This window comes from Vitis vinifera, chromosome 12 (assembly GCF_030704535.1).
Source record: "Vitis vinifera cultivar Pinot Noir 40024 chromosome 12, ASM3070453v1".
NCBI lineage: Eukaryota > Viridiplantae > Streptophyta > Magnoliopsida > Vitales > Vitaceae > Vitis > Vitis vinifera.
The window spans coordinates 9,523,514-9,537,093 of NC_081816.1; the positions used below are offsets into that span (position 1 = coordinate 9,523,514).

Consider the following 13,580-nt stretch of genomic DNA (forward strand, 5'->3'; position numbering starts at 1 on the left):
TTCTCCATTACTTTAAAGTTTTAAAACAAATTTGGGACATTGTACAACTTGAATATTATTTAAATGAGTTCATTACACTTAAGGGGTATTCAAATGATCCCCGAAAAAATCAAACTCCAAAAATACTTCAAAATTAGAAAGGTTACGAAGAATATGAGGAATGCTCACATTCTTCATACCCTCTCTCCATTTCTTTGATGTTTTAAAAAAAAATTGGGACATCGTATGGCTTGGATTTTGTTTAAATTAGTTCATTACACTTAAGGGGTGTTCAAATGATCCCAAGAAAAATCAAACTCCAAAAATACTTTAAAATTAGAAATGGCACGAAGAATGTGAGGAATGCTCACATTCTTCGTACCCTCTCCATTCTCAATTTCTTTGATGTTTTAAAAAAAATTTGGGACATCGTATGGTTTGGATATTGTTTAAATGAGTTCATTACAGTTAAGGGGTGTTTAAATGATTCCTGGAAAAATCAAACTCCAAAAATACTTAAAAACTAGAAAGCCTACGAAGAATGTGAGGAATGTTCACATTCTTCGTACCCTCCCATTCTCCATTTCTTTGATGTTTTAAAAAAAAATTGAGACATTGTATGATTTGGATATTGTTTAAATGAGTTCATTACACATAAGGGGTGTTCAAATGATCATTGGAAAAATCAAACTCCAAAAGTACTTAAAAATTAGAAATGGTACAAAGAATGCGAGCATTTGATGTTTTAAAAATTTTTTGGGACATCGTATGGCTTAGATATAGTTTAAATGAGTTCATTACACTTAAGGAATGTTCAAATGATCCCTGGAAAAATCAAACTCCAAAAATACTTAAAAATTAGAAAGCATACAAAGAATGTGAGGAATCTTATTCTCCATTTCTTTGATGTTTTAAAAAAATTTTGGGACATTGTACGACTTGGATATTATTTAAATGAGTTCATTGCACTTAAAGAGTATTCAAATGATCCCTAAAAAAATCAAACTCCAAAAATACTTCTACCATCCCCATTCTCCATTTCTTTGATGTTTTAAAAAAAAATTGGAACATCGTATGGCTTGGATATTGTTTAAATGAGTTCATTACACTTAAGGGGTATTCAAATGATCCCAAGAAAGATTAAACTCCAAAAATACTTAAAAATTAGAAATGGCACGAAGAATGTGAGGAACGCTAACATTCTTCGTACTCTCCTCATTCTCAATTTCTTTGATGTTTTAAAAAAAATTTGGGACATAGTATGGTTTGGATATTGTTTAAATGAGTTCATTACAGTTAAGGGGTGTTTAAATGATTCCTGAAAAAATCAAACTGTAAAAATACTTAAAAATTAAAAAAGGTAAGAAGAATGTGAGGAATGTTCACATTCTTTGTATCCTCCCCATTCTCCATTTCTTTGATGTTTTAAAAAAAAATTGAGACATTGTATGACTTGGATATTTTTTAAATGAGTTCATTACACATAAGGGGTGTTCAAATGATCCTTGGAAAAATCAAACTCCAAAAATACTTAAAAATTAGAAAGAGTACGAAGAATGCGAGCATTTGATGTTTTAAAATTTTTTTGGGACACCGTATGGCTTGGATTTAGTTTAAATGAGTTTATTACACTTAAGGGGTGTTCAAATGATCCTTGGAAAAATCAAACTCCAAAACTACTTAAAATTAGAAATGGTACGAAGAATGTGAGGAATCTCATTCTCCATTTTTTTGATGTTTTAAAAAAAATTTGGGACATCGTATGGCTTGGATATTGTTTAAATGAGTTCATTACACTTAAGGGGTATTCAAATGATCCCTGGAAAAATCAAATTCCAAAATACTTAAAATTAGAAAGGGCACGGAGAATGTGAGGATTCCTCACATTCTTCGTACCCTCCTCATTCTCCACTTATTTGATGTTTTAAAAATTTTTTTAGGACATTGTATAACTGGGATATTGTTTAAAATGAGTTAATTACACTCAAGGGGTGTTCAAATGATGCCCAAAAAAATCAAACTCCACAAATACTTAAAAATTAGAAAAGGTACGAAGAATGTTAGAAATCCTCACATTCTTTGAACCCTTCCATTCTCCATTTCTTTAATGTTTTAAAATAATTTTGGGACTTTGTATGGCTTGGATATTGTTTAAATGGGTTCATTACACTTAAGGGGTGTTCAAATGATGCCCGAAAAAATCAAACTTCATAAATACTTAAAAGTTAGAAAGGGTACAAACAATGTGAGGAATGCTCACAATTTTCGTACTTTTCCCATTCTCCATTTCTTTGATGTTTTTTTTAAAAAAAAAAAAATGGACATCGTATGGCTTGGATATTGTTTAAATGAGTTCATTACACTTAAGAAGTGTTCAAATGATCCCTGAAAAAATCAAACTCCAAAAATACTTAAAAATTAGAAAGGGTATGAAGAATGTGAGGAATCCTCACATTCTTTGTTTGTTGTCCATTCTCCATTTCTTTAATGTTTTAAAATAATTTTGGGACTTCGTATGGTTTGAATATTGTTTAAATGAGTTAATAACACTTAAGGGGTGTTCAAATGATCCCCAGAAAAATGAAACTGAAAAAATACTTAAAAATTAGAAAGGGAACGAAGAATATGAAGAATGCTCACATTCTTCGTACCCTCCCCATTCTCCACTTCTTTGATGTTTTAAAAAAATTTTGGGACATCGTATGACTTGGATATTGTTTAAATGAGTTCATTACACTTAAGGGGTGTTCAAATGATTCCTATAAAAATCAAACTCCAAAAATACTTAAAAATTAGAAATGGTACAAAGAATATGAGGAATGCTCACATTCTTCGTACCCTCCCCATTCTCCACTTATTTGATCTTTTAAAATTATTTTGGGACATCGTATGACTTGGATATTGGTTAAATGAGTTCATTACACTCAAGGGGTGTTCAAATGATGCTCGAAAAAATCAAACTCAAAAAATACTTAAAAATTAGAAAGGGTACGAAGAATGTGAGGAATCCTCACATTCTTCGTACTTTGCCCATTCTCCATTTCTTTGATGTTTTAAAATAATTTTGGGAATTCGTATGGTTTGGATATTTTTAAAATGAGTTCATTAAACTTAAGGAGTGTTCAAATGATGCCCGAAAAAATCAAACTTTAAAAATTAGAAAGGGTACGAACAATGTAAGGAATGTTCACATTCTTCGTACTTTCCCCATTCTCCACTTCTTGGATGTTTTAAAAAAAAAATTGGAACATCATATGTCTTGGATATTGTTTAAATGAGTTCATTACACTTAAGGGGTGTTCAAATGATTCCAAGAAAAATCAAACTCCAAAAATACTTAAAAATTAGAAAGTGTACGAAGAATGTGAGCACATTCTCCACTTTTTTTATGTTTTAAAATTTTTTTGGGACATCGTATTGCTTGAATATTGTTTAAATGAGTTCATTACAATTAGGGGTGTTCAAATGATGCCTAAAAAAATTAAACTGCAAAAATACTTAAAAATTAGAAAGAATACGAAAAATGTGAAAAATCCACACATTCTTCGCACCCTCCTCATTCTCCACTTATTTGATGTTTTAAAAAAAATTTGGGATATCGTATGACTTGGATATTGTTTAAATGAGTTCATTACACATAAGGGTTGTTCAAATAATTCCCAGAAAAATCAAACTCCAAAAATACTTAAAAATTAGAAAGGGTATGAAGAATGTGAGGAATCTTCACATTCTTCATACCCTTCCCATTTTCCACTTCTTTGATGTTTGAAAAAAAAAATTGGATATCGTATGAGTTGGATATTGTTTAAATGAGTTCATTACACTTAAGGGGTGTTCAAATGATACTCGAAAAAATCAAAATCCAAAAATACTAAAAAATTAGCAAGGGTACGAAGAATATGAGGAATCCTCACATTCTTCGTACCCTCTTCATTCTCCACTTCTATGATGTTTTAAAAATGTTTAGGGACTTCGTATGACTTAGATATTTTTTAAGTTCGTTCATTACACTTTGTGGGTGTTCAAATGATGCTCGAAATAATCAAAATCCAAAAATACTAAAAAATTAGAAGGGGTATAAAGAATGTGAGGAATCTCACATTTTTTTATACCCTCCCTACTCTCCACTTTTTGATTTTTTTTTAAAAAAAAATTGGAACTTCATATGACTTAGATATTGTTTAGATAAGTTCAATACATTTGGAGGGTGTTAAATGGATCCCCGAAAAATTCAAAATGGAAATTTACTAAAAAATCAACGAGCGGTTTGGATTTACATATTGTTACTAATTATACCTTTTTCGTATTTTCAATATTTCAACAAATTCTTTGTGTAATACAATTTAAATGCTAAGAAATAATTTAGTAATATATTTCTCAATTAATAATGTGTACACAACTAATTTAATTTTAAATTAATATATATTTTTTAAAATTTATTTCTATCTTTTCCCATTTTTTCACTTCATAAACCAATTATATTGCTTTTCACACTTCAAATATTCATCCAATTTTATCATAAAATAATTTGATGTTAAATAAATTAAATTTACTTTTCAGTAATTTATAAATTATATCACCAAATCATTTTGAAAACTTTATTTTTATTTTAAATTTAATTTTTATTTTTACATCTTAGATTTAATCACTTTATATTACAAAAATAAATAAATTGAAATTTCTATTTCCAAAATTTCTTTATTTTTCTGCTTCATAAAAAAATTCCCAAAACGAAATAATTACATTAAATTACATTAAACATGATTTTATAATTGGTCATTGTAATAGATGTGTGCTACATGGGATAAATTCCCATGACAAAACCGATTACTTGAATAATTGATTTTCTTTAATTTTTTTTATTTATTTTGCATGCCATGTGTCTTAATATACTAGCCTAAAAAAGTGGGTATGCTACCGAAAAGTTCGATACCGAAAAGTTTGGTATTGAAAAGTTCGATACCATTACCCTAATAATGATATCAAGTAATCTAGTAGTACAATTTTTCACATGGTTGAACAGGAAAGGAAAGCAATGTGGGTCCGCTTTTTCTCAATATAGCATCGATGGTGGGTCGGGAATTTGGCCATGAGAAACCCCATGTCCTCGATCGCCTCCATTAGTTCACCTTAAAAACACAGAAGATGATCAGGGTGGGGGTGGATTGAACAGGGTGGTGGCGCAGCCATGGAAGTACAGCAAGTTCTTTGCATGAAAGGAGGAGATGGAGAAGCCAGCTACGCCAATAACTCACTGCTTCAAGTCTCTCCCTCTCTCCCTCTCTCCCTCTCTCTTGCTCACTGATCATGTTCCAAGACTCTTAGATGGTCTATTCCTCTCACAAATGATTTGATTTTCTCTTCTTCTTCCTGCAGAAAAAGGTGATATTGGAGGTGAAACCCATACTAGAGGAGAGCATCACAGAGCTCTACTGCAAAACCTTCTCGGAGTGTCTGAAAATTGCTGATCTGGGCTGCTCTTCAGGACCCAACACCTTCCTGCCACTGTGGGAGATCATAGACTGCATCGGTGCAACTTGCAGTCGGTTCAGCCGTGAGCCACCCGCCTTTCAAATCTTCCTGAATGATCTTCCACAGAATGATTTCAACGCCATTTTCGAGTCCTTGGCGAGATTCTACGAGAGGATTGAGAAGGAAAAGGAAGGGATGTCTAGACAGTGTTTCATCGCCGGAGTGCCAGGCTCTTTCCATAGAAGGCTCTTCCCTGACCGCTCCATCCACTTTTTTCACTCTTCCTATAGTCTGCATTGGCTCTCCCAGGTCAGTAGTGGTTCCAAGATCACTGAATCTTTGTTCATCATTTCCATCAAACTCCATGAAACATGAGGGAGAATGTGTAACAGGTACCTGAAGGGCTGGTGAGTGAATCGGGGACTCCATTGAATAAAGGGAACATCCACTTAACGGTGACAACTCCTCCCAGTGTTCACAAAGCCTACTTGAACCAATTCGAGAGAGATTTCACAGCATTTCTGAGATTACGCTCCCAAGAGATTATTCCTGGAGGCCACATGCTCCTTACTCTCTTGGGAAGTGATGGAAATGGCCAGAATTCTTCCACCGACGGTCTCTACAAAATCTGTGAGTTGATTAGTATGACATTAAAGGATATGGTCACAGAGGTACATCTCTCCCTCCCTCTCTATAATTTATATGCAGATTTGTACCTTATATTGACAGATTTGCTTAATTCAATATATAGGGTTCAATTCAAGAATCGGAGTTAGACTCGCTCAATATTCCACTATTTATGCCTTCTCCAGAGCAAGTAAGGAGTGTGATTCAGAGAGAAAGTTCATTTACTCTACTACGACTTGAAACATTCAAGCTAGACTGGGCTGATAATATTGATGACGGTAACAAAGACCAAGTGTTTGATAAATATGGAAGAGCCAAGTATGTTGTGATGTACATTAGGGCCGTTGGAGAACCCATTCTAGCAAGTCATTTTGGAGGTGCGGTGATGGACAGCTTGTTCCATAGATTCTTTATGAAGGTGGTGGAGAATATTGAGACGGGAAAAGGAATTTATACTAACCTGGTCATCTCCTTGTCCAGGAATGGAAGTTTACCAACTATGGATAGAAAGGGGTGAACGTGTCATCCTAAATATTTTAATATAAATATTTAAAACCATTTAAATAAATATTTGCCCATTAGAGCAAATTTAAAAACCATATATTCTCAAAAACTATAATTATAACTTCTAATTTTCAAAAATAATTCCATGTCAGTTAGTAAACACTTCAAAGCAATAAGCTTTTATTCCCTTTTCTCTTATCTAATTCTCTTTCAAATGTCATTTCCTTTTCTTTGAAGTCTATTCAAAATGTCATCAATGAAATCCATTTGGTTATTCATTGATCACATATTAGCACTACAATTCCTTGATGGGCATATGTTCCAACAAAGATGGAGGGCAGGGGAAAGTATTTGTTAATCAAAACCATGTCTACGAATAGAAAATTAAGAAAAACACAAGATTTTAACGTGGTTCGACAATCAATGTGATCCTTTCGTTCATAGAGTGTACCAACACTCAACAATCTCCACGAGTTCAATCCCCACAAGCTCAACAGGAAGTTCAATCCCCGGCATTCTTTGCAAAGTGCAACAAAACTTATTGCTTCACAATCTAACAATATCAAGCATCAAAACATGTAAAATTTTAATATATTCTGCATGCAAATTACTGTCCAAATGCCTGCAACAAAGGACATGTGATTGATCCACACCAATCGGCATGGTGACAACGACAATTCATCATGGTCAGTGGAATCATATGCCTCACCCGATTATATATATAATCAAATTAAAAAATAATTTTATATATATAATGACACCAGGCCAAGACCATCGTAATCTTGTTGCAAGTTGATATATATATATATCTAATGACATTAGGCCAAGACCATCATAATCTTGTTTCAAGTTGATTAACCTTACACTCCCATTATTGTCCTTGAATGGGCCATTCAAGGCATGATGATATGAGCAGCGGCAAAGTTGTTACAGGGCATGACTGTGGCCCTGCACTTTTATAAAGCGATAAGTATTTGTATGAAAAGAAAAAAAAATTCAAAGCAACTGAGGGCAGCCATGGAAGTACAGCAAGTTCTTTGTATGAATGGAGGAGATGGAGAAACCAGATATGCTAGTAACTCACTATTCCAAGTCTCTCTCTCTCTCTCTCTACCAATTTATTTCTGTACCAGAAGAAATTGAATGGATTCTCTTTCTTGTTGCAGAAAAAGGTGATATTGGAGGTGAAGCCCATGCTGGAAGAAAGCATCACAGAGCTATACTGCACCACCTTCCCTGAGTGTCTAAAAATTGCAGATTTAGGATGCTCTTCGGGGCCCAACACCCTTTTACCCTTATGGGAGATTGTGGAGTGTATTGGCAGAAGCTGTGTTCGGTTGAGCCGGAAACCACCTATGTTTCAAGTGTTCTTGAATGATCTTCCACATAATGATTTCAACTCCATTTTTAGGTCCTTGGGGAGCTTCTATGAGAAACTAGAGAAGGAGAAGGAGAAGGAGGGGGGGGAAGTTTGGAGAATGTTTGATTGCAGGAATGCCAGGATCTTTCCATAAGAGGCTGTTTCCTGACCATTCTATCCACTTTGTTCATTCTTCCTATGGTCTGCATTGGCTCTCTCAGGTTAGTGGTATTATTTGGTCTCCTATCTCTTATTACATTTTTTTTTTTAAATCAATTTTTAGAGTTTTTCTGTTTCGATTTATTTCCATCGTATTTTTTATCAAAATTTTTCTCAATATTTCTATAAAATCCAACCGTTGTTATTTTCACAAAAACCGATAAGAGGTCCATGATCATAGTAGAATACATATATATGTAGAATTAGACACGAACCATGACAGACAATTGTAACAGGTACCTGAAGGGCTGGTGAGTGAATCGGGTACTCCATTGAACAAAGGGAATATCCACATAGCAGAGACAAGTCCTCCTGGTGTCCATAGAGCATACTTGAATCAATTTGAGAGAGATTTCACTGCATTTCTGAAACTACGCTCCCAGGAGATCATTCCTGGAGGTCGAATGCTCCTTACCCTGCTAGGCAGTGAACCCAAACATTTCTGCAAAATCTGGGAATTAATTAGTATCAGCCTAAATGATCTTGTCATAGAGGTACAAATTTGGAATCATTTCTTGAAGTTAAATTGCCATGCATTATGCTAACACCGTGCTTGATTCACCATACAGGGGTTTGTTCAAGAATCCAAGTTAGACCGATGCAATATTCCATTGTATATGCCTACAGCAGAGGAAGTAAGGGATGTAGTTCGAAGAGAAGGTTCCTTCAATCTTCTCCGCCTTGAAACTTTCAGGCTGGATTGGGACGCACACATTGATGATGGAAACAAGGACCTAGTGTTCGACAGATTTGAAAGAGCCAAGTATGTGGTAATGGGCATGAGAGCCGTTGCAGAACCGCTTCGAATAAGTCATTTTGGAGATGGGATCATGGATGATTTGTTCCATAGGTTTTTCATGAAGGTGGCGGATGACATAGAGGCCGGGAAAGATATTTGCATTAATCACACCGTGTCCTTGACCAAGGTATGAAGCATTTCATAGTGAAAATCTATTTTCATGAGTTTAACTATTGTGATATCTCATAGCAGTAGAACAAAAGTTCATGTTATTACATATGTATGAATTCCTTTTAATCATGTAGACACGTTTTAAAAGACGGAAATGATAAATGATCATTGGACCTAAGAGGGATATCCGCATAGAATAGAATGGATAATATTCACACAAAAGGAAGCTTACAAATTAATTATCATCTTTGGGAGAAGCTTTCATAACAAATCTATCTACTCACAACTCTTCCAAGCATGCAGAGTTTGTAAAGCTAACACACAAGTTATTGAAACAACGATTAAATTAAAAAGCCGAAACCTATAGAAAAACACAGCATTATTCATATAATTACAGCTGCATATGAGCACTACATTCACAAAAACAACATCTACCGCCACAATTGCAATGCACACAAACGGAGTCCCTGCAAGCACACAAAAGACTAGCACATATTGCTACACAATCGAGATAATTATTTTTCATTCACATCCAAACAAGGACTCAAAAAGAAAATGTCATCGAGCCGATCGTTACTAGGCGAGTTACCACCATATACCAATAGTCCCTCCTTGTCATGCAATCGTCCAGCAGAAAATGCACACCATCCCCGTGGCCCAGGATGGTTATCATCGGTGTCGGCCCATTTTTTCCACACTAAATTATGAGTGTCCAATGCATAAACCTCACCGGAAAATTTTCCGGCACCGAGGTGACCTTGATCACTAGGGTCTACTTCGCCACCATATATGAATATGTATTTTCCAATTACAAGGGACGAAAACACACTTCTTGGGCTGGGCTTTTCACCCTTGGTGTCCACTTGGGCCCACTTTTCATGGGCCAAGTCAAAACAATGGACGTCGTCCGTCTCCTCTCCGGAGAACCCGTACACAACCCAAATTTTTCCTTCGGCCACTGCCAGGCCCAGCCCACCTCTTCCCTTGCAGGCCTCACCTGGGCCTGGAAATTTGATCCAAACCTTCTCAACAACATCAAAGGCCCATAGATCGTTGAGGCGGCCGGCGACGCCGCAGCCACCAAACACGTAGACCCGGCGCTGGTCGGCGGCGATCGAGTGGTAGCTCCGATGGGGAGGTCCGGCGTCGCCACTGGAGAGTAGGGTCCACTTGTTGCTAAATGTGTCAAAAGAGTAGAGCTCGTTGAGTTCCTTGTGTGTGCCGTCCCTGCCACCGAAGACGTAGATGGTCCCACCGACTGCCGCCATTCCAACGCCGATACGTGGCGGAGGGACGTCGCCGGTGACGGTTGCGACGGACCACGTCAGATCCTGTAGGTCAAAGACGTGGATGTCGTTGTCGACAGGGACACGTGGCGTGAGCTCGCCGCCGAAAACATAAGCCTTCTGTCCTACTATGGCTATAGCATGGGAACTTCGTGCTCCAGGCCCAGTTCCATTCTGGTCAAGCTGGGAATTTTCAGAAAAAAAAAAAACTAATCAGTGTTAAAGTCACCCTGGATTTCACGAATTTTTCAAGCAACATGTCCATACCCACCGGAAAAGTGAAGCTTTTTTTTCAACCAATAATGAGAAACCATGACAGAAAGATCAAAAATCTTGAGAATTGTTTCCAAAACCAGTGAAATCATCCAAAAATGATTCTGGGTTTCATAAAAATACAATAAAAAGATGAAATTTAGAGGGAAATCAATCAAAGACAGACCTTAATCCAATTGCCCTTGGGCTGATCCATAGCCGGGAGGATTAGTGATTCTGCAGAGAGGCTCTCAGTATGTGTTGGTGAATGTGACACAGTGGGTTTGCTGGTTCTGTTTATATAAGCGCAGGGAGTACCGTGGATCTCTTCACACAGGGGCAGGTATTATCTGGAAGACTTCGATGCCCTAAAATTGGGAAAAAATTTCAAGATGCCACTGGTTTACAATCTCTATGAAATTGAGAAAAAAAGTGGTTTCTGTTTGGCGATGCAATTTTATGCATTATTGAGGGTGTTTCTGTTTCAGCATGGAAAGTAGCATGGGGCTTGCCTTACGGGTGATGTTAAATACACCAGCCAAACATGGCCCTCTATTTAAAATAAAAAATAAAAAAAATTAAATATTTATCCAAAACCTTAACCACACCTGCCTTTCCTTTCTTTTTTCATTTTTTTTTTTTTAAAATTGTCTTCCTCTTCCATTCCAATAAAAGGATAACAGAAAATAGAGAAGAGGAAGGACACGATAGAGGAAAGAAAATAAAAAAGAGAAAATAGGAATTTGTGAGTGGGTGTGAAAAGGAAATGGCAAAAATATATTTTTTTATTTTTATTTTTGTTAAAAACAAGAAAAACGAAACTGACATGGACAAAGAAAGTACGTCACCTGCCATATATAATAATAGAAGGTAGTGGGTGGAGTTGGTGCCCAGGTGGGTTTTATCAGTGTGGAAAAATGGTGGACAAATCAGTTGGGACCAGCCTCAGTTGCAAATTGAAAATGGTCTTAAAAATTGAATTGTCTGTGTTTGATGACATGTTTCTTATCATATTCTGAAGTTGTTTATTCACACTTGGAATTGTTTAGGTCCCCATTGAGGACAGCACAGACAATTTCAGTTTCAAGGTATAAAGTATGAGGGGCTTTGCTTTATACATAGGGGCCTGTCTTTTAATACTACATTCAGCATGGACCAAGCTCTTCTCATTATATTATTTTCCAGGAAAATACTTGGATACTAAATCAGAATGCAAATCTTCATGTCAATCTAGATCGTCAGCTAAAGATACAACTAAATAAAACTAAGATGAAGGGATCCACACAAATAAAACTCGAGTACAAAACTATAAACCCGAAGATGTACACGTGATACCACGTAAAGGAAGTACTTTTCTCAATAGTATGGTAATTTAAAAAAGTTATTCTTAAATTATTGTAGTAAAAGAAGTTATTACAAATGTATGGTAATTTTTGCCACCTAGGAGAGAGGGTGAATGGATAAATTTTTTTTAAACCAAAATCGTCTTTTCAAGACAAAATTTCAAAAGACGATTTTAAAAAAATTTCAAGGGAAATCGTCTCTAGATTTCCTATTAAAAAAATTTAATATTTTTTTTAAAAAAATCCCAAATATAAAAAATAAAAATAAAAATCCTCAAGGGTTCCCATGAAAAAAAAATTAATATTTTTTTAAAAAAATCCCAAATATAAAAAAAAAAAAAAAAAATTGCCAAGGGAACTCATCTCTTCGTCTCTTGAAGACACAAGTTCCCTTGAGAAATTTTTTTTTTTTTAATTTGGGAATTTGTTTTTAAAGAAATATATATTTTTTCATGGCATCTCGTCTCTTCAAGAGACGAGTTCCCTTAAGGATTTTTTTTTTTTTAATTTGGGAATTTTTTGTAAAAAAAATATTTTTTTTTCATGGAAACTCGTCTTTTCAAGAAAAGAGTTCCCTTGAGGAATTTTTTTTTTTAATTTGGGAATTATTTTTAAAAAAAATATTTTTTTTTCATGGGAATTCGTCTCTTGAAGAGATGAGTTCCCTTGAGGAATTTACTTATTTATTTATTTTTTAATTTGGAAATTTTTTAAAAAAAAATATTATTTAAAGAAAATATATATTTTTTTTCCATGGGAACTCGTCTAATTTTTAAAAAAAAAATATTAATTTTTTTTCATGGGAACTCAAGAGACGAGTTCCTTGAGGATTTTTTTTTTTATATTTGAGATTTTTTTAAAATATATATATATATATATATATATTTCATGGAAGAGACGAGTTCCCCTTGAGGAATTTTTTTTTTTATAATTTGGAATTTTTTTTAAAAAAAATATTAAATTTTTTAATGGGAAATCGTCTTGAGGATTTTTTTTAATTTGGGATTTTTTTTAAAAAAAATATTAAAATTTTCAAAAGACAATTTTATTTTCATTTAAAAAATAAATAAAAATTTAAAAGGGAAATTGTCTCTTGAGATTAATATTTTTTTAATATTTATTACAAATTATAAAAGAAAAAAAAAATTCTCAAGAAAAATCGTCTCTTGAAGAGATGAGTTCCCATAAAAAAAAAATATCAAATTATAAATAAATAAAAAATCCTCAAGGGAACTCGTGTCTTCAAGAGACGAGTTCCCTTGAAAAAAATTAATATATTTTTAAAAAAAAATCCCAAATTATATATATATAAAAAAAAAAACTTGGCTGCCAACCTTGCCCGAGATAGCCGGAATCGCTGTGGAAAGAACATGGGCAAAAGGGAAGGGGCAGCAGCCACACCTGAGCACCCAGCTGCCACGTGGCGCGCTCAGGCGTGGCCAGACCGCCCCCACCTTTTTCTTTTCTTTTGTTTTTTTTGTTTGAATTTTGAGTGTGCTCCACGTGGCACCCCCACCAAGGCATATTTTGGGCCACAATTCGGCCCAATTTCGCAGGCCTTTATTTATTGTTTTTATTAAAAAAAAAATCCTGAACTCAAGAGACGAGTTCCATGAAAAAAAATAATA

General features: G+C 34.7%; 2 protein-coding genes and 1 pseudogene across 2 annotated transcripts; 2 read left to right on the forward strand and 1 right to left on the reverse strand.

The window, feature by feature from the left end:
• Positions 1–5,024: 5,024 nt before the first annotated feature.
• On the forward strand, positions 5,025–6,774 carry LOC100247678 (probable caffeine synthase 4). Its single transcript, XM_002267272.4, has 4 exons — positions 5,025–5,242; positions 5,356–5,760; positions 5,844–6,122; positions 6,203–6,774. The coding sequence occupies exons 1-4, from the start codon at positions 5,168–5,170 to the stop codon at positions 6,593–6,595; spliced, it is 1,152 nt and encodes a 383-aa protein (XP_002267308.1). The 5' UTR covers positions 5,025–5,167; the 3' UTR covers positions 6,596–6,774.
• Positions 6,775–6,905: 131 nt separating this feature from the next.
• Positions 6,906–9,249, forward strand: LOC104880927 (S-adenosyl-L-methionine:benzoic acid/salicylic acid carboxyl methyltransferase 2-like; annotated as a pseudogene).
• A 148-nt stretch (positions 9,250–9,397) lies between these two features.
• Positions 9,398–11,271, reverse strand: LOC100252786 (nitrile-specifier protein 5). Its single transcript, XM_002267092.5, has 2 exons — positions 10,797–11,271; positions 9,398–10,540 (listed from the first exon to the last, which is right to left on the reverse strand). The coding sequence occupies exons 1-2, from the start codon at positions 10,824–10,826 to the stop codon at positions 9,587–9,589; spliced, it is 984 nt and encodes a 327-aa protein (XP_002267128.1). The 5' UTR covers positions 10,827–11,271; the 3' UTR covers positions 9,398–9,586.
• Positions 11,272–13,580: the final 2,309 nt, after the last annotated feature.

What these genes read in the sequence shown, in the direction of transcription:
- LOC100247678 (XM_002267272.4), top strand. Translation starts at nt 5,168, where the DNA reads ATGGAAGTACAGCAAGTTCTTTGCATGAAAGGAGGAGATGGAGAAGCC. An exon ending in CCAATAACTCACTGCTTCAA is followed by an intron (nt 5,243 to 5,355) that starts GTCTCTCCCTCT and finishes TTCTTCCTGCAG; the next exon opens with AAAAAGGTGATATTGGAGGT. An exon ending in TAAAGGATATGGTCACAGAG is followed by an intron (nt 6,123 to 6,202) that starts GTACATCTCTCC and finishes TTCAATATATAG; the next exon opens with GGTTCAATTCAAGAATCGGA.
- LOC100252786 (XM_002267092.5), bottom strand. Translation starts at nt 10,826, where the DNA reads ATGGATCAGCCCAAGGGCAATTGGATTAAG. An exon ending in CCAAGGGCAATTGGATTAAG is followed by an intron (nt 10,541 to 10,796) that starts GTCTGTCTTTGA and finishes GAAAATTCCCAG; the next exon opens with CTTGACCAGAATGGAACTGG.